Below are 24240 nucleotides of genomic sequence, written 5' to 3' on the forward strand. Positions count from 1 at the left end.
ACAAAGGTTAGGAAACAAGCCTTTAAAAGCATTCACATTTAAAGAAGACTACAAAAATAATCTTGTGACACTGACTCAGTTTAATCTCCTGCACTACAGTTGATTCTGGGGGAAGGAGACACAGCTGGATCTAAGCTGTTGGTCAGCACTGTAACCACAAGTGCACATGACTCCGCTCAGGTAACCTCAGTCCGGGCTACCTTTGGAAACCCAGACAAAGGCACACACAACTGTGTCACACTCCCACTGTCACTGTAGGACACTCAGAAGAGCAGGAAAGCCAGGAGTCCTCTTCCTTCAGCCTTTCCACACACACTACCTAAAAAGACTATGTCCACATTCCTAGGTTCTATCACTAAGAGTGTAATAAGAGACTTAAAAAAGTAGGTCTCATTTTCATGTACACTTATTCCAATCTTGTAATGTATTCCCTAAGCATTAAAAAATGTTCAGAAAAACTCTACACCTTTGAAAACTGCTTCTGAAATAGTTCATTTGCCCTGGCTATTGTAGGAAATTGTAATTTTTTGTAATACTATTGATTGATATTTAGGCAATAACAAAATAGACTACCAGAAGGCTTTGGAGCAATATTTAACAATATGTAAATCAATTTAACATTTCAAGATTTTGTAGTTCAAATAGGAATATAACTGCTGTATTTCCAAAAATTATCAATGGTTCACACATCAGAGAACTGTGAACACACATCTGGTCATTTTAAAACAATTTACAAAAATCAGAGTACTTCCAGAGAAAACAGTATTCAAAGTTTCCAGAGGTAGAATCAAGCTGTAACTTCCCAACTGTGCCCTAGTTTCAAATGAAAATTTTCACATGAAATAAAAGAGTATACTAGAATTTTTGTTTTAAATTCATGAAGACATTAAGCTTTGGCAGCCATACATGATTTAACCTGTGTTTGAAGATATGTAAATCAGTGAAAAAATTCTCCACTTGTATTCTTTTTTTCTGGCCATACCACATAGCATGTGAGTCCCTGACCAGGGATGAACCTGAGTCCCTTGCAGTGAAAGCACGGAGTCTTAACTGCTGGACTGCTAGGGAAGTCCTTCCATTTATATTCTTAATGCCTATGTTTCTTTCCTGTATTTCCCCTCTTATGATTATGCAAAGACAAAAACAGTATTTCTTTTGGGTGTGAGGTAACTGCTTTTTATATTTTAAGACAGTATGGAAAGGATTTTTGCCAGCAATCTGGTCTGCAGAAAGGGCATAAAAAACTGGAGCCGCCTGGTCAGTTTTGTGTAGATGGTTCAGTGAGGCCCGTGAAGCACTTGCAAGCAGCAACAACAGGTAAGGGATATTCTGAATTTCTGTTTCATTCATTTGGAAACTAATCATTTATGTGGAAATATCTTACAGGCTTCTACTTTGTACTGCTGAATTTAATTTTCATTTGTTCATGCTTTATCGCCTCAATTATACTTAGCAACAAGTATCCTAGATGGTGCAAGAAGGAGTCAGATAATTATGATTTTCAATGACTGACACAGTGTCATCCGAAACACAGAATAGAGGATGGGAGAAATGTAAACTTCCTGGAAGACTGTTGGGCCACTGTATCAATTTCTTACTTAAAATTTAAAAAAAAAAAAAAAAATCCTGTTTTAACTCCATTCCCTCAGTTCCAATGGTGTCCCTACTCTTGACATGCTATACATACTGAAGGTAATGTTTCCATAACCAGATTCCTGGTGCTTTGATTAAACAACAACTATAGTGGAATTTTAAAGATTAACTTGGCTCAATTATTTTATATGCAATCTACCACCTAATTAATTCTGAAGTCTTTCTACATAAGAACAGGTACCTCAAACTAGTAAAATGCCAAAATCACAAACTGCAGAACTGAATGGCTAACAGCAGCCATAAAAGTTCTCTGGCTGAATTTCCCATCCTGCAGCATGCAGAAAGATGGTCTTAACACACTCTCTCTGAAAACTGGTCAGCTACAGACCCACCACCACTTCTGCTACCTAATCGAGCTGCAATGGCCAGGCATCTTCAGATATTCAATTCATGTTTGCCCTCCTGTAAAGAAACTGTTGACTCTGGTTCTAAAAATAAACTGATCACCTCCCCACCAAAGTACATGAAGACAGCTGCCATAAGATTTTTCCTATAGCCTTACTGATATCAACAGAAAATTAACTGCAGTAAGTTTACTGACCATGGAGAACAAATGCACCCATTTCTCGTGGCCCAAAACTCCCTCATCGCTCCTCTATTCTCAATACAAGAGAGCAAGGCTCCCCTGGAGATTCTGTTAGTAGACTCTGCACTTGCTGCACCACAGACTAGCCGGGGTGGGAGGTTGCTTAAGACCAGCTTTACTCCTCTACTAAAGCCAAAATATAGACTCAAAGAAGGAATTTCTGCCCTTGAATCTCACTCCATGAGTTTGCAGTAAACATTTCCTGGAAGGCAGGGGAAAAACAAGGCAATTAAAAAGCCCTTAGCTTTTATTTGCCCCTGTGGAATATCATTTAAATTAATTCATTAAAATTTCTTTATTGTACTAATATTTATTAGACCCCTCTTACAACTACATATTTACCTAACCTTATGTAACCTCAATCAAGCTTTTAGTTTGATAATAAAGCTCTGAGGTTCTGAATTGAAAGTCTTACCAAACCTCAATTACAACATAGCATCATCTTTTCAATCTTTTTAACGAGAAAAAAACCAGCTGGTAATGATCTTAATGTAAAAGGTACATGATAGTTTTTTGTATTTTAGAAGTTGATAAAAAAAATTATGTAGAATAGCTTAAAGTAGCCATAAACTAGTCCAAGGAAAGAGTTCTAGAAACATTCCTAACTTTCACTTTACATAGGGAGACATCTAGTAACTTCCCCTAAAAAAAAACCTGAGCAGCTGAGAAATGAGAACTTCCATAAGGAACTGTAACTGGTGAACACAGTGCAAAAGTTGCGACAGAACTTAACAGGATTACCTTTTTGGCACTTTCAGGACCGGATTCATCAAAGCGAAATCTGACAATTCTGAAATCTTTACAGTAAATAATTAACTCTGTTGGATTAAATTTCAGCTTCTGGTTTGGACCCAGGACTTTCTGCTTCCTCTTGTGGTCATTTACTGAAAAGGAAAAACATTTCTTTCTTGATACTTACTCTTTAGTATACTTTAACAACTCTTGCTGAGATCGCCCACCACTTGGGCTGCTTCTCTGGAATCTTTCCTGTTCAAATATGATTCTGAGAACTTTGGAGAGTCAGTTTTAACCCTGCTTCTGATGATAGCAAAGAGATCTCTTTACACAAAATCACTACCATCTATACTTAATGATTAAAGTTTTAATTAAAAAGAGGACAAATACCAGAAAATATAAAAAGCCATATATTTTATCTCTATTTTAAAATAATTTACTGATTACTTTTTAATTAATTTTCCTGGGACCCAAAATTTAAAAATAAAAAAGGAAAAAACCTACAGAAATAAAATTCCAACCAAAGTACTTGAGGGATATAATTCTTCAAGTGAGAATTTAGCAACTGAGTGAAGAATAATACATACGTGTGACTATTTGCTCAATACACGTTAAAGGCACATCATGTTCGCCAAGTAGAAGGTTTCTGTAATGGAATTTCTGAAATAAAAAAGTACATTCATGTTAATTCTGTTAGCAATCACTTCCCAGTGGTAATAACAAGCCTTACTGTTAGGTGTGATGAGAAGCTGCAAGGACGCTCTCTGAAAAGAACAGAAAGCTCTTGCCTGTGTGTAGCTATGACATTTGAGAAGGCAACTGCACCCCACTCCAGTACTCTTGCCTGGAAAATCCCATGGACAGAGGAGCCTGATAGGCTGCAGTCCATGGGGTCGGTAGGAGTCGGACACGACTGAGTGACTTCACTTTCACTTTTCACTTTCATGCATTGGAGAAGGAAATGGCAACCCACTCCAGTATTCTCACCTGGAGAATCCCAGGGACGGAGGAGCCTGGTGGGCTGCCGTTTATGGGGTCGCACAGAGTCGGACACGACTGACACGACTTAGCAGCAGCAGCTGTGACAGTGCTGGCACTGTGGTAGCACAGAATGCATTCCAGTAGGAATCAGGGGAGGAAGAGAGACATGACATGCCTGCTTCGATCACATTCTCTCCACCTTTCTCCCACACTTTAAACAATAAAATTAGGGCAGATTACACACTACAGTGTCACTATAACTTACAGGATATGTTACACTATCCTGTCAATCACTTTACAGCAAACACGTGCATGTCTAGTTCAGGTAAAACTGTCACTAAAATAGTAAAGAAATGGGCCTTCAAAGTCATCAGATTTTAATGGGTAAAGTCATGGCCTGATTTTCACAATGGAGATTTTAGAGCAGAAAGTCTACCAGAAATACACATCTTTAGTCAAACTACTGCTTGTTTGTTAAACTCACTTTTTAAACACACTTTCAGACTAAGGACATAGCTGATGCTATTAACCTTCTGTTGGTGGGGCACTGGCTAATTTTGTTCTATGAGTGGTACTGGATTTAAGCTCTTCCAGGTATATTGGTCTCATTTACAGTGAAATCTGGGGCCAAAGATAGAAATAAAGATAAAAACAAAAGGAAAAACCCAAGTTTACAGTCTAATAAGCTAGTGTCTCTACATAGTAGGTATATCTAAATGCCTTAAATTTAAATATACCTACACACTGCAATAGATTGAAATATACTTATCCATAGTTACACACTTCAGTCAAAAGTTTAGAATTACATCCAAATATAACTATCACAAATAAAGGTCTAGGGGGTAAAGTATATATCACTTTGCAAATCAAAATAGAAAATGAGAATTGAGGAAAAGTCCAGAATTATTAAGTTAGTCAAATGACTGAACTTTTGAGAACTCAAGTTATATGGAGCTACTGTTATCCAGTTAGAAAATAAAATAGCAAGAGGTTATTAAGGAAAAACTTTATCAATATTTTTCTTCATTCTTATTAGAAATCTGAAATAAGAATTTGACTTTTTTTGAAAAATGCCAGTTAGAGATACTATGAAATACATAAAACATGCAGCATTTATGAGATTATTTGCTGTATACTTTTTTCTCTTTATTACCAGTCAAAAAGGAGCTCTTTGTTTTTATATGTAGGTTAAAAGATTTAGAAGGAAATAATAGCTCCCTTATTAAAAAGGTTACATAAGCAAAGATCACAGAGGATAAATATAGCAATGTGACTTAAAACCATCTCACCAACTATACCCGCCTCAACATTCTCCTTAAACTTTACTTTGGACTTTAATGTAATACATTCCCAACCTTACATTCAGTTCAGTTCAGTTCATTCACTCAATTGTGTCTGACTCTTTGCAACTCCATGGACTGCAGCACACAAGGCTTCCCTGTCTATCACCAACCCCTGGAGCTTGCTCAAACTCATGTCCATTGAGTGAGTTGGTGACACCATCCAACCATCTCATCCTCTGTCATCCCCTTCTCCTCCTGCCTTCAATCTTTCCCAGAATCAGGGTCTTTTCCAATGAGTTGGTTCTTCACATCATGTGGCCAAAGTATTGGAGTTTCAGCTTCAGCATTAGTCCTTCCAATGAATATTCAAGACTGATTTCCTTTGAATGGACTGGTTGGATCTCCTTGTAGTCCAAGGGACTCTCAAGAGTCAGAGTCTCTAACACCACAGTTCAAAAGGATCAATTCTTTGGTGCTCAGCTTTCTTTTATGGATGTGAGAGTTGGACTCTAAAGAAAGCTGAGCAACGAAGAATTGATCCTTTTGAACTGTGGTGTTGGAGAAGACTCTTGAAAGTCCCTTGGACTGCAAGAAAATCCAAAAGTGAAGTCACTCAGTCATGTCTGACTCCTGTGACTCCATGGACTGTAGCCTACCAGGTTCCTCCATCCACAGGATTTTCCAGGCAAGAGTATTGGAGTGGGTTGCCGTATCCTTCTCCAGGTGTAAGGTATAAGAGTATAAAGCCTTGATACAATTAAACAGCATACAAATCAAACGCACCTGTAATGGCATTGGATCATCCGTAATGAAGGAAATTTTGAAGTTACTGCATATCAGTTTTCCCCACAAATCATACTGGCTTGTGTCCGATGCGATGCATTTTCTCACAAAATTGACTTCATTTACAACAATTTCTCCTTTACAAAAAGAAACATATCATTGTGCAAACTACAAACACACCATAAAATGTCAACAGTTGCTTTGTGACCTAGAAGGAAAATTTCCTGATGACAGTAAGAAGAAACACTGAGCCAGGATTTCACAACAGTAACAGCCGCAGTGGGGTGCTGTGCTCCATTTGTAAGGTAAAGAACCTGAGGCACAAAGACCTTGGGGTCTGAGATGTTCCACCAGAGGGGCTGAGCTGGAGTCTGCACTGTCTACTGTGCTACACTGCCTCTCATTATTTACCAAAAGGCATCCCAGAGAAGAAATGACCTGCCCTGTCTCCTGCAGAGTATTACTTGATGGGATAGTTGTGTTCTATTAACACGTGACTTGATCTCCAAAGCCCATGTCTTCGATTCCTTTCATAAGGGATGAGAAACAGTTCAGTGTTAATCTCAAGATTAAGAATGCAATCTATTTATCCTAAAATGTTAGTCACTCAGTCGTGTTCAACTCTCTGCGATCTCACGGGCTGTAGCCTGCCAAGCTCCTCTGTCCATAGGTTTCTCCAGGCAAGAATAATGGAGTGGGTTGCCATTTCCTTCTCCAGGGGATCTTCTAGACCCAAGGATCGAACCTGGGTCTCCTGCATGGAAGGCAGATTCTCTACTGCCTGAGCCAGCAGGGAAGCCCATTTAACCTAAAATAAACCCACCAAGCCAAATCGAGTTTCCCTTTGCACTCACATAATAACTTAGTTGGCAACAAAACTTTAAAACCTCAGAGACCTCCAGGACAATATTAAACGCTCCAACATTCGAATCATAGGAGTCCCAGAAGAAGACAAAAAGAAAGACCATGAGAAAATACATGAGGAGATAACAGTTGAAAACTTCCCTAAAATGGGGAAGGAAATAATCACCCAAGTCCAAGAAACCCAAGAGAGTCCCAAACAGGATAAACCCAAGGCGAAACACCCCAAGACACATATTAATCAAATTAACAAAGATCAAACACAAAGAACAAATATTAAAAGCAGCAAGGGAAAAACAACAAATAACACACAAGGGTATTCCCATAAAGGATAACAGCTGATCTTTCAATAGAAACTCTTCAGGCCAGGAGGGAATGGCAAGACATACTTAAAGTAATGAAAGAAAATAACCTACAGCCCAGATTACTGTACCCAGCAAGGATCTCATTCAAATATGGAGAAATCAAAAGCTTTACAGACAAGCAAAAGCTGAGAGAATTCAGCATCACCAAACCAGCTCTCCAACAAATGCTAAAGGATATTCTCTAGACAGGAAACACAAAAAGGGTGTATAAACCCGAACTGAAAACAACAAAGTAAATGGCAATGGGATCATACTTATCAATAATTACCGTAAACGAAAACGGGTTGAATGCCCCCAAAAGACAAAGACTGGCTGAATGGATACAAAAACAAGACCCCTATATATAATGTCTACAAGAGACCCACCTCAAAACAAGGGACACATACAGACTGAAAGTGAAGGGCTGGAAAAAGATATTCCATGCAAATAGAGACCAAAAGAAAGCAGGAGTAGCAATACTCATGTCAGATAAAATAGACTTTAAAACAAAGGCTGTGAAAAGAGACAAAGAAGGACACTACATAACAATCAAAGGATCAATCCAAGAAGCAGATATAACAATTTTAAATATATATGCACCCAATATAGGAGCACTGCAATATGTAAGACAAGTGCTAACAAGTATGAAAGGGGAAATTAACAATAACACAATAATAATGGGAGACTTTAATACCCCACTTACACCTATGGATAGATCAACTAAACAGAAAATTAACAAACACAAATTTTAAATGATACAATAGACCAGTTAGACCTAATTGATATCTATAGGACATTTCACCCCAAAACAATGAATTTCACCTTTTTCTCAAGTGCTCACAGAACCTTCTCCAGGACAGATCACATTCTGGGCCATAAATCTAGCCTTGGTAAATTCAAAAAAACTGAAATCATTCCAAGCATCTTTTCTGACCATAATGCAGTAAAATTAGATCTCAATTACAGGAGAAAAACTATTAAAAATTCCAACATATGGAGGATGAACAACATGCTTCTGAATAACCAACAAATCACAGAAGAAATCAAAAAAGAAATCAAAATATGCATAGAAACTAATGAAAATGAAAACACCACAACCCAAAACCTGTGGGACACTGTGAAAGCAGTGCTAAGGCGAAAGTTCATAGCAATACAGGCATACCTCAAGAAACAAGAAAAAAGTCAAATAAATAACCTAACTCTATACCTAAAGCAACTAGAAAAGGAAGAAATGGAGAACCCCAGGGTTAGTAGAAGGAAAGAAATCTTAAAAATTAGGGCAGAAATAAATGCAAAAGAGACCATAGCAAAAATCAACAAAGCCAAAAGCTGGTTCTTTGAAAGGATAAATGAAATTGACAAACCATTAGCCAGACTCATCAAGAAACAAAGGGAGAAAAATCAAATCAATAAAATTAGAAATGAAAATGGAGAGATCACAACAGACAACACAGAAATACAAAGGATCATAAAAGACTACTATCAGCAATTATATGCCAATAAAATGGACAATGTGGAAGAAATGGACAAATTCTTAGAAAAGTACAACTTTCCAAAACTGAACTAGGAAGAAATAGAAAATCTTAACAGACCCATCACAAGCACGGAAATTGAAACTGTAACCAGAAATCTTCCAGCAAACAAAAGCCCAGGTCCAGACGGCTTCACAGCTGAATTCTACCAAAAATTTAGAGAAGAGCTAACACCTATCCTACTCAAACTCTTCCAAATAATTGCAGAGGAAGGTAAACTTCCAAACTCATTCTATGAGGCCACCATCACCCTAATACCAAAACCTGACAAAGATGCCACAAAAACAGAAAACTACAGGCCAGTATCACTGATGAACATAGATGCAAAAATCCTTAACAAAATTCTAGCAATCAGAATCCAACAACACATTAAAAAGATCATACATCATGACCAAGTGGACTTTATCCCAGGGATGCAAGGATTCTTCAATATCTGCAAATCAATCAATGTAATACACCATATTAACAAATTGAAAAATAAAAGCCATATGATTATCTCCATAAATGCAGAGAAGGCCTTTGACAAAATTCAACATCCATTTATGATAAAAACTCTCCAGAAAGCAGGAATAGAAGGAACATACCTCAACATAATAAAAGCTATATATGACAAACCCACAGCAAACATTATCCTCAATGGTGAAAAATTGAAAGCATTTCCCCTAAAGTCAGGACAAGACAAGGGTGCCCACTTTTACCACTACTATTCAACATAGTTCTGGAAGTTTTGGCCACAGCAATCAGAGCAGAAAAAGAAATACAAGGAATCCAAATTGGAAAAGAAGAAGTAAAACTCTCACTGTTTGCAGATGACATGATCCTCTACATAGAAAACCCTAAAGACTCCACCAGAAAATTACTAGAGCTAATCAATGAATATAGTAAAGTTGCAGGATATAAAATCAACACACAGAAATCCCTTGCATTCCTATACACTAATAGTGAGAAAATAGAAAAAGAAATTAAGGAAACAATTCCATTCACCATTGCAACAAAAAGGATAAAATACTTAGGAATATATCTACCAAAGAAAGTAAAGACCTATATATAGAAAACTATAAAACACTAGTGAAAGAAATCAAAGAGGACACTAATAGATGGAGAAATATACCATGTTCATGGATCAGAAGAATCAATATAGTGAAAGTGAGTATACTACCCAAAGCAATCTATAGATTCAATGCAATCCCTATCAAGCTACCAGCGGTATTTTTCACAGAGCTAGAACAAATAATTTCACAATTTGTATGGAAATACAAAAAATCTCGAATAGCCAAAGCAATCTTGAGAAAGAAGACTGGAACTGGAGGAATCAACCTGCCTGACTTCAGGCTCTACTACAAAGCCACAGTCAACAAGACAGTATGGTACTGGCACAAAGACAGAAATATAGATCAATGGAACCAAACAGAAAGCCCAGAGATAAATCCACACACCTATGGACACCTTATCTTCGACAAAGGAGGCAAGAATATATAATGGATTAAAGACAATCTCTTTAACAAGTGGTGCTGGGAAAACTGGTCAACCACTTGTAAAAGAATGAAACTAGAACACTTTCTAACACCATACACAAAAATAAACTCAAAATGGATTAGAGATCTAAATGTAAGACCAGAAACAATAAAACTCCTAGAGGAGAACATAAGCAAAACACTCTGACATAAATCGCAGCAGGATCCTCTATGACCCACCTCCCAGAATACTGGAAATAAAAGCAAAAATAAACAAATGGGACCTAATTAAAATTTAAAACTTCTGCACAACAAAGGAAACTATAAGCAAAGTGAAAAGACTGCCTTCAGAATGGGAGAAAATTATAGCAAATTAAGCAACTGACAACTAATCTCAAAAATATACAAGCAACTCCTGCAGCTCAATTCCAGAAAAATAAACGACCCAATCAAAAAATGGGCCAAAGAACTAAATAGACATTTCTCCAAAGAAGACATACAGATGGCTAACACACACATGAAAAGATGCTCAACATCACTCATTATCAGAGAAATGCAAATCAAGACCACAATGAGGTACCATTTCACGCCAGTTAGAATGGCTGAGATCCAAAAGGGAACCCTCTTACACTGCTGGTGGCAATGCAAACTAGTACAGCCACTATGGAGGAGAGTGTGGAGATTCCTTAAAAAACTGGAAATAGAACTGCCTTATGACCCAGCAATCCCACTGCTGGGCATACACATCGAGGAAACCAGAATTGAAAGAGACACCTGTACCCCAATGTTCATTGCAGCACTGTTTATAATAGCCAGGACATGAAAGCAACCTAGATGTCCATCAGCAGATGAATGGATAAGAAAGCTGTGGTACATATACACAATGGAGTATTACTCAGCCATTAAAAAGAATACATTTGAATCAGTTCTAATGAGGTGGATGAAACTGGAGCCAATTATACAGAGTGAAGTAAGCCAGAAAGAAAAACACCAATACAGTATACTAACGCATATATATGGAATTTAGAAAGATGGTAACAGTAACCCTGTATGCGAGACAGCAAAAGAGACACAGATGTATCCAACAATCTTTTGGACTCTGTGGAAGAGAGGGTGGGATGATTTGGGAGAATGGCATTGAAACATGTATAATATCATGTAAGAAACGAATCACCAGTCTAGGTTCAATGCAGGATACAGGATGCTTGGGGCTGGTGCACTGGGATGACCCAGAGGGATGGTATGGGGAGGGAGGTGGAGAGGGATTCAGGATTGGGAACACGTGTACACCCGTGGCAGATTCATGTTGATGTATGGCAAAACCAATACAATAAAGTAAAAAAAATAAAATCTGAAAAAAATAAAATATAGCTTTTGAATTAAAAGAGTTAAAAGAAATTAAGAGACCAAAACAAAAGTTATAACGTTCTTTGAAAAGAGTGATTTTCTGTAACTGATTTAAACCATGGTCATCATTAATCCTTCAAGTTCTAAAATACAATCAGACCCAGGGATATCTTTAAGTAATCCGTGTCTAGAGTCCTTGGTGGAAGGGTTGGGGTGCTGATCCACTTTGCCTGATAAACCCTCTAACAGTGATGGACAGAAGTGTTTGCTGACAAGACCCAAACACCCACCAATTCACAGAGCATAACGTGTCTCAAAACAATCTTCTCTCTTAAATAAATTTGAATTGCAAAGACAACTTTCAAAATTCTTAAAATGTGCAAGACCAGTTTTAAGAACATAACCCTAACATTTACTTGAGGATTAAATTTAAATGTGCTCATGTCCAATTCTTGGCTTGGACCAGTGGAGTAACTGTTCCTTCTAAGCAGACAAACCTCTTCCATGTGGCCTGCCAGGTCCCTCGTGCCCCCACACTGTCCTCACACCCTCCCTCCTCTCCAGCCTCAGTGAGCTTCTAGTCACTCTCAGGGGCTGGACTACTTTCATCCATGGGGTCTTCGTACCCTGTGCCCATACTCTTTCCTTCTCCATCAGTCCAATCGCTTTCTCAGGAATGCCTGAGAAAAACCTCTATAGAGATTAACTCCCTCAATCACAGCATCATCTACTTGTAATTCTCAGCCCTGATCACAGCTACTGCACAATGACGTACACTCTACATAAAGTCAGTCAGTGCCTGTCCCACCCTCAGGACCACATGCCCCTGGAGGTAGAGCACAGATTGATTTTTCTCAACTGCTGACAGTGTAGTTGTGAGGTGAAGACTGAGCACGGGGCTGGGGCCCAGTCAATGAGTGCTAATACACAAGTGAATGAACCACTTCACTGCTCTGGGTTCACCAGACCAGCACCACCAATGGGGTAGGCATGGTTCCAGCCAGACAGAAACCAGTGATGTAATCGGGCCATGCACCAAGAGGGTCAGGAGATAAGTGCTAGCAGTAACCACAAATTCGGAAAACCGCCCCAGGCCATCCTACTCGCCTGCCACACCACAGAGAGCTGCAAAATCCTCTGGTGGGAGGTTCACAATGTTTTCCTCTGTGGTTCTCTCAGCAACTCATCAGCTGAGAGAGTCAGATGAGGGACCTGGACTGAGAGACCAAGATCTTAAGTAAGCAGTATACTTGGAACTTACAAGCAAGTGTTCTGATTTCAACTTGTTTCTTTATGAAAAGTATTAGTCGCTCATTCATGTCTGACTCTTTGCAACCCCATGGACTACAGCCTGCCACGCTCCTCTGTCCACAGAATTCTCCAGGCAAGAATACTGGAGTAGGTAGCTGTTCCCTTCTCTAGGAAGGTCTCCCCAACCCAGGGATCAAACCCAGGTCTCCTGCATTGCAGGCTGATTAGTTACTGTCTGCTGCTGCTGCTGCTAAGTTGCTTCAGTTGTGTCCAACTCTGTGCGACCCCATAGACGGCAGCCCACTAGGCTCCTCTGTCCCTGGGATTCTCCAGGCAAGAATACTGGAGTGGGTTGCCATTTCCTTCTCCAATGCATGAAAGTGAAAAGTGAAAGTGACGTCTCTCAGTCGAGTCCGACTTAGTGACCCCATGACTGCAGCCTACCAGGTTCCTCCATCCATGGGATTTTCCAGGCAAGAGTACTGGAATGGGTTGCCATTGCCTTGCTTTACTGTCTGACACAGAATTAAATGCTCTGTATCGAGACACAGCAGGAGGCACCAAACCGAACTACAGATTCAAAGTGCTAGCCATCAATATACATTGATTCTCACCAAATAACTCAAATACATAAAATTTAAATCTTCCATAACCTCCTGGACACAATGTTTACCAAATGCCATATCAGAATCTGGCAATGGAACACTCAACCTTTTCTCTCCACTAGAAAATCATAGCTACCAATCATAAGAGGGCAATTAACTTGGAGGGGAAAAAAACCCCCGAAACTACAAGAGTCATTTCCAGCTCAGACAGTTCGAGGTGGCACTCCTGTAACACTGAGCTCTTTACACAAACTCCTGGCTCACTAAGCAGAGCCCACACCACTTCATGCTCTACCACTTTCCTCAAGGAGCCAATTCACCCAGAGTGTCAAAACAATGCTTCAAAAACACCTGGTTAACACACATAATTCATACACATTTTGGGGGTATGTTATACTTAGATAAAAGTATGCTTTAAAAAAAGAGCCTCACCACAGGATTTCAAGATCCTGGGAAGCAGAGCAGGGATGATCACAGAAAGGAAGGGATGATGGGCCTGTGGGACAGGACATGCAACCACAGTAGTGCTGCTAGCCAACCGTGCTGATGACATCTGCATGCAGGCAGCCCTCCCCCACCAGCTGCACTCTCCTACCATGGGCACAAATACAACAGATGCAGTCCACCAAGGCACCAAAAATGAGACAAACATGAAGGGAGCAGAAGGCCTTTAATGGGTTCAGGGTGGGCCAACCCAGAAGGCAGCCCCCCGTTTTTGTAAATAAAGTTTCACTGAAATGTAGCCATGTTCATTCATGTGTGTACTATCAGGACTGCTTCCACAGGACAAAGGCAGAGCTAAGTACTTGCAACCAGAGACCTCATGGCTTGCAAAATCTCAGACCTCATGGCTTACAAAGTCTCAAACACTGAAATTTCACAGAAGATGCTTGCCCAGCTCTGTGCTAGAGATAGTCACTTAAGTGACAACTCTTAACATTAGTGAAATGAGGCTTGAAAAAAGCACTTGGGCACGTCCCGTCAGAAGACAGGCACTTTCAACCTGCAATGGTGCAGTGACCTCAGGGGGCTCAGGAGGCCCACTAAGCAGTGCTGAAGATCCTCAACTTCCCTTGGATGTGTCTGCCACAGCTGGGGGTGGGGGAGTGGGGTGGGCAGGGAACAGAGGGAGGGAGAGAAAGGGGGGGAGAGAGAGGGAGAGGAAGGGGAGAGAGAGGGAGAGGAAGGAGAGAGAGGATATTTCAAAAGGACACAGGAGCCAAGATGAAAGAATTCATGATCCGTCAGTAAAGATGGAGAAATGGTCACAGACTGAAGTTAGGGAGCCAGGATAACTAAGTCCACTATGGTGTCCTGACTAGAACTCTAAAACAGATGATAGCCATTAGTGAAAAAAAAAGAAAAAAAAAAAACACCTAGGGAAATGTGAATAAAACTTGCAGCTTAGTTAATAGTGCTGTTAATTTCTTGGTTAGTTGCTAAGTCATGTCCAACTCTTTGAAATCCCATGGACTGTAGCCTGCAAGGCTCCTCTGTCCATGGGATTTCCCAGGGCAGAATAATGTTGTGGGTTGCCATTTCCTTCTCCAAGGTTATCTTCCTGACCCAGGGATCAAACCTGCGTCTCTTGCATTGCAGGCAGATTCTTTACCACTGAGCCACCTGGCTGACTAATTAGCTTAATTTCTTAGTTCAGCTAAATTTATTGAGGTTATAAGATAGTAACATTAGGGGACGCTGGGTGAAGACTATGTGTTAACTACCTGTACTCTTTTACAACAACGTTTACTTTAAAATAAAACTACCAAAGAAAAGAAAATAGACAAGAAATATACAATACAAACCAAAAATTAAAAAAAAACAAAATAAATAGGGATCTGCTGGGCTGTGGTCTTTCAAGGAAAACTGCGCACAACTTTTCAAGCGTGGAGTGGAAATGAGCCCCTGGCAGAAAAGGCAGGAGGGCGGGAGGGAGGTAGAAGAACAGGAGGGCACTTTCACGGGGAGATGCAGAGTAGGAGCTTCTTCTTGTGAGCACGTCACTAAATAAGCACCAAGTTAACCTGGCTAGAGGCTTAGCTGATAACACCAAGTTCTGTTCACACAGAACAAGGCTTTATAGTACAAGGATCACACAGCCAGCTCTCTGCTCGCAGAATAGTCTTCTGCTCACACTTTATAAACAAGAGGGGACCCTGGGTAGGAGCTATCCTCAGTGGCTGCCAGCCACGTCCTGCAGCTGTAGGCCAGGAAACCAGCTCACAGACGGGAGAGAAATAGGGGACACAAAGTCCTCTTCCCAGAGGGGATAAATACAGACACACAAGAGCCACGAGACTGTTCTCACTACATTTTAAATTAGTGACCTTGAAGAGGAAACTCACAACAAAAGCTCCAAAGCTCCTGAGAACCTCCATGGTTTCCCAGAGACTGTCCTCCTGGGCTTTCCCTGAGGAGAGAGGCCTGAGTGCTGCCAGCCATGTGGGAGGATCCTCGGCCTCAGGCACTTGCCAGCACACCACGGGCAGGAAGCTACAGGGGCCGCAGCAAAGAAAAAGTAGGAAATGAGCTTCGGTGCAGGGTATGCGAAAGCACCAGAGAAAAATCTGAACTAGAAGATGACAGGCCAAGACGTTCTACTGCAACCTGGTAAGAGATCAAGAAATCATCAAAGTTTGTTTTCTCAAGACGTCTTCATCTGTAAAGATAAATAAGGAAATATAATTAAAATTAGTAAGTCTCCAAATGGTACAGCTAGGAAAGCTTTTAACTCCGAGAACCAAAAAATCGTGTCACATTATCTTTCATAATATCTTACATGTTTAGAAAGTCAATACATATTTGATGAATTAAAATAATTTTCCCATAAATTTTAGTTTGAAAAATAGCTTAAGACAAAGCCTCACTATACACAGAAGCTAATTAACCTATGGAATGTGCAGAGGCCCAAAGCATAACTCAGTCGTGGCCTTACATCTGGTGAGTGACTGTTCCAGATGGCCTGGGGCTGAGGATCCCCGGGTGTGGGACTTTCAACACTAAAGCCAGGACCCTCAGGTCCTGAGTTGCAGAGAAATTCAGGTCCTGGAATTAAAGTGGCCTACCAGTCACAAAGGAAAGCTGAAACTCTGCACCAGCCATCTGAGGCTGCCCCTGGTTCTCACAGGGTCACACATGACACAAACAAGCACAGAATCAAGCGCCAGGCCAAGCAAGCGCTGCCCATGATGGGGGTTGGAGAAGGGCAGCAGGGCAGGCCTCAGGAAGAGGCAAATCTTGACGGCAGATGACAGTCAAGACAGAGAGAACACGTGATCACAGTAACCAAGGCCTGGATAAGGAAAAAGTCATCTGGGTTGGAGAGAGACAGGTATCAACATTGGGAAGCAGAGCAGAGGTCAGCAAATTACAGAGATTAAAGACTTGGGATGGTCTCCTGCTTGAGCAGGAGTTTTCTTGGAAGTTCATGAAGAGTTTCTAAGCAGGAGCCGCAGGGTCAGGAGTGCCAAGGTGGCCTGAGGTCCTGCAGCAGGAGCCGAGGAGTGGCCGGGTCCAAATCCTCAGGAGGCTGTCCCAGTGAGGAACAGACCCAACGAGACACTGCAGCTCATTACGCTGCTCATGGTTCCAAGAACAATTAAAGGCCTTTGTCTCTCAAAAGTAGGGTATCTAAAAATTAAAATACTATGAAATTCAGTCTATAATGACCTCTAAATCCTAGCTACAACAAAACAAAACAAACGACACCAGAAACAGACAGTCTTTGCTTTAAGGGATTCACAATTCGATAGAGAAAATAATACCTATAGTGAGGCAATACATGAACAGTCCAAGCAGTGAATATGTTTAAAAAAAAAAATGCAAGTAAACCAGACAGCTGTCCAAAAATGGCTATTTTCATTTCCGGATGGCCTAAGGTTGTACCCTTTTCTGATCTGATTATAAAGGACTCTGACAATCCATGCATTCATTATCTATCTACTGGTTAATCTTCTAGTAGAAGTGCTGCTGGCACTGCAGAGAGAAGGGGTAGTGGAGCTGATCCCCGGCCTATGCACAGAGCACGTGCTCTCCCAACCCCAGGCCTCCCCAGTCCAGCTCAGGTGCCCTTCCTCTGAGCCCCCACCACCTCCACTCCCTCCACTGAAGCTCCTCCTCAGTGGACTGAGGCTTAGGGCAGGACCCTCTCTGCTTGGTCCTCCCCTGTAGGGAGCACACATGCAGCACCGGCTCCACAGTCCACTCCCTGCTGAGGGCCACACACTTCAGGCTTTCCTCGTTCCCAGTCTGCAGATCCTTAGAAAGACCACGTCTCAGACACAGGGAAGAGAGAACTCACCAAGAACCACTCCTTTCAATCACCCCTCACAATGAAACCGATGGTTCTTCACCAGCCTCAGCTCAGCTCGTCCAGCAACAGGAAGCCCACTGACTCCCCAAGCATCCCCTTTACTGGCAGCTGAAACCATCTGAAAGATGCTTGTCAAGGTGGCTCAAAATCAGTCACGCCAGCAAGGGCAGAGCTGAGGATAGAGCTCTTTATACCTCACCAGAGCACTCCCCCTAGGACAACATCCAAGCCTAGAGCGTAAATCTGGAACTTGGTGTTAGCAGCTCAGTCGGACAGGTCCTGCTGCTTAGTGGTTATGGCACAGCCTGGAGTCCGGCTCATCACCCTGACCTTATTCTTGCTGGCACCACTGGGCAAGTTACTTAACCTCCACAACTTGCGGAGTTTTCTCATCGGTCGAAGGAAGAAAAGTTGGTGCCTTTCTGATGGGGTGGCTCTGAGGAGCAACCTGCAGGCTACATTATGTATCAGTTAAGGATCTTAATCGAAACTGTCAGAAACAAGCCTGGAACTGGCTTGGCAAGAAGAATTCTGTCTCTGGTGTCGGCTGGACTTCAAGGAGAAGGGAACCACCAGACTGCCCCCCTCCCCCACCTTGGTGCTCTGCCTCTGCAGTTCTCGATGTGACATCACTCTTTCATGCAGGTCCTCTGTAGCCTCGGCTACAGGCAGCACGACCAAAAGGGAGGTCTTCCCTAAGTGCCCATCTGAAGATACCCAGAGGCAAACCTGTGCTCTTGCCAGCCAGTCTAGGGTTGGAGTATCACCCTCACTGGCCACACAAGAACACTGGGCTGGGTAGAGTTTCGGAAGGAGAATTTGTCAAGAGAAGAGGTATGTTTTTCAGAAGATGGTGGAAAGACTCCAGGCAGACAAAGTAAGAGATGTCCTTTGGGTGAAAGGGAAGTCGCTCAGTCATGTCCAACTCTTCGCACCCCATGGACTGCAGCCTACCAGGCTCCTCCGTCCATGGGATTTTCCAGGCAAGAGTACTGGAGTGGGGTGCCATTGCCTTTGGGTGAGTGCTCATTAAACTGTACCTTTAACATAACAATAATTTTACAGAATGATCTCCAGTTCAGATTCCACAAAACAGGTACACTACAAAAATAATTTGGGGAAGTGACACAAGAGCTAACTTAAACACTCAAAAAAATTAAAGTGACAGCTGCTAACAGAAGAACATAACTACACCAAAGAAGCTGGAAAGACATAATCTCAGAATAAAGGACAATCCTTTTAATCACATCAATTTAGCTTTATGGAAAAGAGCCCCATTTTCCCTCATCGTCTCAGTTTGACCAAGGGTGGATAAAAACTCCATCCAGATGTGATGCCAGTCAGGCCCTGATGAGAATCTGGGAACCACTGGCCCAGGTCATCTTCGGCCTTGTCCACAGGCTGTGTGGAACTCACCCCAGCCCTGCGGCAATTCATGCCCACTCCTCCCCCATCACTGCAACCTGGGTGCCTGGCTCCCAAGAAGAGCTCAGAGAGGGCATCTACCAGCAGCTACGAAACAGACACAACCTTATATATGCTGGAACACACACACACACACAAGCACACATGCAATTTAAAATTTATTCCCTGTTTTCAAAAGATTGGGGTAATTTTACACACACAATACAGTCATTAAGGATGCTGCTGCTGCTAAGTCACTTCAGTCGTGTCCAACTCTGTGCGACGCCATAGATGGCAGCCCACCAGGCTCCCCCGTCCCTGGGATTCTCCAAGCAAGAACACTAGAGTGTGTTGCCACTGCCTTCTCCGCATTAAGGATGAGATTCAGGTAATGTGAATCTGGACATCGGGGCCACAAAGCTGAGTTAGGTATACAATCTTCACCTCAAGGAGTTTCATAAACTGGGCAAGCTGGGAATTGCTGATATAAACCACCATCTAAATTAAATTTCTAGTCAGTTTCTTTTGTTTCCTATGCTTAATAAAAGCAAGATCATTTTAGTATAGCCTCATTAAGTTCAACAGAGCACTCGGTAACTACACACAAATAAACAATTGATTGTCTGTTCCAATTTTCATCTGCTTATTGAATTAAAAGTTCAAACTTTGGGCAGCTGAAGTAGGATATCCTTGAACCCAAGGCACCACGCCAAAGCGTAATGTCCAATACTACATCTCTGAACAATTACTTCCTTGTTTCGTGTGCCTATGCAAAGCCACAGGTGACTTGGCCAAGTTTCCTTTTTTAAACTATAATGAAGGCTAGAACTGTATTATTAAGCTCTCTCAGTAAAAGCCCTAAGCTAGCCCAGGTCTTTAGATCACCAATGGTGCAGTTACTTTCCACGTATCTCCCACGATTCACAGGTGGAAGGCAGGGGGCTGCAGGCCAGAAACAGAGCCGCAGAGGTTCTAGCGGGAGTCAGAGATGCAACCTGAGAGGTGGAAGGCCAGGAGAAGGTATGAACAGGAGGGGGAAGGAGGGCGAAAGACATGCTAATTTAGGACTAAGTGTTCTGTGAGGAACAGGTTAGGTGCAGACAGAATGCTGGGTGTCAAGCCATCATGTGTGCACACACAGAGCCAAAGAAAAAATGCTACCATGGCTAAGAGGATCTAGATTGAGCTGCGATCTCTAAGACAAGTAAACCACTGACAGTTAGGAAACAGGTTTCCATCTTCCCCAGAAAACTCTGACTTTTTAACAGAAAAGTAAGTCTCTTGGACTACAAGGAGATTAAATCACTCAATCCTAAAGGAAATCAACCCTGAATATTCACTGGAAGGACTGATGCTGGCTGAAGCTCCAATACTATGGCCACCTGATGCGAAGAGCCAACTCATTGGAAAAGACCCTGATTCTGGGAAAGATTGAGGGCAGGAGGAAAAGGGGACAACAGAGGATGAGATGGTTGGATGGCATCACCAACTCAACGGACATGAGTTTGAGCAAGCTCCAGGAGTTGGTGATGGACAGGGAAGCCTGGTGTGCTGCAATCCATACAGTCGTAAAGAGCTGGACAAGACTTAGCAACTGAACCAGTTTTTAGTTGAACTCAGCTGGTAAAGAATCCTCCTGCAATGCAGGAGACCCCAGTTCGATTCCTGGGTTGGGAAGTTCCCCTGGAGAAGGGATAGGCTACCCACTCCAGTATTTTTGGGCTTCTCTGGTAGTTCAGACAGTAAAGAATCTGCCTGAAATGCAGGAGACCTGGGTTTGATGCCTGGGTTGGGAAGATTTCCTGGAGGAGGGCATGGCAACCCACTCTAATATTCTTGCCTGGAAAATGCCCATGGACAGAGAAGCCTGGCAGGCTACAGTCCATGGGGTCACAAAAGAGTTGCACACAACTGAGTGACTAAGCACACAAAGTTCTTAGAGCTTACTGATATGTATCAACACTTTCACAAGCATATCTTAAACACAGAAGTTAATTACTGAAAATCAAGCTGTATCATTTGTAGCTAAGACCATGTGGTTTATTAGTGTCAAATCAAATCAAGTATTGGAAGCAGGGAATCAAAGAACAGGGCGTGCTCAGTCAGAGCAAAAGGAGCCAAAGTTCAGTAGCTCACAGGCTCTCATTCAGGATGAGCACTGCTTGCCGCAGGGACATTTAAAAGACCAGAGTGACTAAAGCCAAAACAGATCACGCACAAGGAGCAAAGGTTACTTATTAATTCTATTCTTCACTCTGGGGACAAGTGAAAAGGATTATTTAGTACATGCAGTTTGGCTAAAAAGCATTAACAAAATAAAGAGAAAATATTTATAACTAACTTCCATAATTAAGTTGAAACAATTTTAAAAGTTAACATCTGTAACATGGAACCAAAGGTTGATGTTTTAAATTTGTTTGTTCTACTTAACATTGTGGCTCAGCTGGTAAAGAATCCGCCTGCAGTGTGGGAGATCTGGGTTCGATCCCTGAGTTGCGAAGATCACCTGGAGAAGGGAAAGGCAACCCACTCCAGTATTCTGGCCTGGAGAATTCCATGGACTGTATAGTTCATGGGGTCACAAAGAGTCGGACACGACTGAGCAACGTTCACTTTCACTTTTCACTTAACATTTAAAATTTTACAACACAAAATTTAAAGTTTCCATATTTGTTCAGTTACTACTTACAGAGCTCTAGTCATTTTACCAGATTTAGTATTAAGTAATGACTGAGATTTTAAAATGTTGATAGTAGCCACACAGACTGGTATTTGATTGCATTTCAGGTTTAAAATGGGCTTTTCTGGTTACTTTCCCCAATAATCGAGTTAAACAACTGACTTTTCCTAACTATCATATAATTACTATACAATTCAAACTACCAGTCAAACAAATATCTTATATGCATTAAAACTAAAGCATGTAACAATTTACCATCAATTCTTACTGATACCTCTAAGGTCATTTAAGGTCAATTTTGTTCTAAACCAGTGCTTCTCCACAGAGAGAAAGTTTTGCGCTAAGAGCTCCCCTGACAAAACAGTTTGGCAAGACATTCTGGTTCTCACAAAAGGTAGAGGAGGGGGTGCTCCTAGCATCCGGAGGTAAAGGCCAGGAATGATGCTGAATAGCACACAATGCACAAGACAACCCTAAAACAAAGAATGACCAGGCCCAAAATGTCTGGAGTGTCTCGGTTGGGAAACTCCATTCTAAATTGAAACAAGGAGATCTGCAAACACAGCCAGCTGACACCTTCAAAAAAACAATTGCCAAGTAAGTGATTCAAAGTGCACTAAGCTTTGTTATTAGTACAGAGACTCAGACATAATAAAAGTTGCTTTTCATACTATTGAAATGATCTATTAACCACAAACGCATGAAGTTACAGATGGTTATGAAGGACAGTGTCCTCTCACTACCTAAGCAATTCATGAGTGCTTAAAAAAAGAACATTTCAGGAGACAAAAAGAAAATGAGGTAATGACATTCTTGACAGTTTTCTATGATGCTTCAATTTTCAAGGACAAACATCAATTAATCATTACTTTTTGTTGCTGTCCTTTAGTTCTAACCAACTTTTCCCCCCTCCACAGCTGTTAGATGTTTAACTCGCTAAAGTTTAAAGTAAATGAGTAAAGTTAACCACATGATACTAGTTGGTAAAATAATCTTAGGCCAGTATCTGTCAAATAAAATATCTGCCAGAACTCTCATGCTTACCTGGCAAAAGAACGGGCTCCAGTTTTTTAATTTTCGGTTCCGAATTAATCTTATCGTCAGTCTGAAACACATTAGCAAAACAAATCAAAATAAAAATTCCCCCCCCCACTCCGTGAGAGAAGGCAAATTTTTTTCCTAAGTGATGACACACGCGACAGGCACGTATCCCCCCACTTAAATTCTTTCACATTTTTACTAAACTCCTGTTCGTGAAGGTATTGGGAGTCGGACCTAAAAAACAATATTGTACAACCGCCTGAGGTGCCTCAAGGTGTTCACATTTACGACAGGTAGGTGACCCCTCCCTCCAGAAGCCCGCAAGCGATGCAATCCCGCCGGCGGTCACAGCGTGGACAGCCGCTGGGCAAAGGGCTAAATAAATCCAGGTTCGATCGCTCCCTGGGGTTCCGTCTCCGAGTCGACAACGGCTGCGGCGGAGTTTTGCAAGTTTCCCCCGAGCTGGTGGGGCTCGCTGGAGCGTGGCTTCCCCGCAACGGAATCCGGGGCCGGGGTCTGGAGTCCGGGACAGCCTCCCGGGCCGGCCCGCGCGCGGCTCCCCGGAAGCGCGATAAGAGGGCGCAGCGGGGAGACGACTGTTTACCTGGGGCGGCGGCAGGAGGTAGGACCTGAAGGTGGGTCTGGGCGGCTTGAGCGAGAACATGATGCGGCCGCCTGCTCGGCCCGGCCCGGTCGCAGCCCGGGACCCGCCTCCCGACGCCCGCGGGCTGAGAGCTCCCGGTGCGACTGCCCGGGCTCGGTCTGCAGCCAGCCGGACCGGGCGGGCTGACGGGCGGGGACACGGCGGAGCGCCCGCCCGAGCGGGGAGGAGCCCGGGCCCATCCCCGGAAGGGGCCCGGCGCCCCGCCCCGCCCCGCCCCGCGAAACGGCGCGCGCAGGGCCGGCGGCCGGCCGCTCCTGGCCTCTAGGCTGCGCCGGCGTCGGAACGCGAGGCTTGTGCCGAGCGCCGCTGCTCTGCCCTCAGTGAGTGGGCCGGGGAACAGTGAGGCCCGGGAGCCATCTTGAGAGCGCGGCCCGGGCGGGACTGGGGGCGCTCCTACGGCGGCCGGCAGGGTCCACGGCAGCCAGGGGGACGTACGGCGGCCGCCTGGGGTCACGGGGGCTACCCGCGGGGGTCACTGCGGCTCGTGGGGACGTACGGCGGCCGGCGTGTGTCACGGAGGCCATCCGTGGGGGTCATGGGGACGTACGGAGGCCGGCGGGGGTCACGACAGGTCCCTGGACGCCGCTCGCTACTTCCCCAGCTCGCGCGATCGGTGTTTTCCGTAGTCAGGAGGAGCCCAGAGCGGGGAAAGGGGATCCTGTAGCCCGAGATCGACCGTTCAGGCAGTCTGCGGCCAGCCTGTGAGGATCGGGCACCGGGGAAG

General features: G+C 42.9%; 1 protein-coding gene across 1 annotated transcript in view; it reads right to left on the reverse strand.

The window, feature by feature from the left end:
• Window positions 1–23571, reverse strand: part of MTMR10 (myotubularin related protein 10) — a 44187-nt gene extending 20616 nt beyond the window's left edge. Inside the window, exons 1-5 of the mRNA XM_068991489.1 lie at window positions 23457–23571; window positions 22856–22916; window positions 6022–6158; window positions 3562–3634; window positions 2981–3123 (exon numbers count right to left, since the gene is read on the reverse strand). Coding sequence (XP_068847590.1) covers window positions 2981–3123; window positions 3562–3634; window positions 6022–6158; window positions 22856–22916; window positions 23457–23516 — 474 coding nt within the window. The 5' untranslated portion in view covers window positions 23517–23571. The remainder of the gene's footprint in view (window positions 1–2980; window positions 3124–3561; window positions 3635–6021; window positions 6159–22855; window positions 22917–23456) is intronic.
• Between the last annotated feature and the right edge of the window lie 669 nt (window positions 23572–24240).

This window comes from Capricornis sumatraensis, chromosome 19, assembly GCF_032405125.1.
Source record: "Capricornis sumatraensis isolate serow.1 chromosome 19, serow.2, whole genome shotgun sequence".
NCBI lineage: Eukaryota > Metazoa > Chordata > Mammalia > Artiodactyla > Bovidae > Capricornis > Capricornis sumatraensis.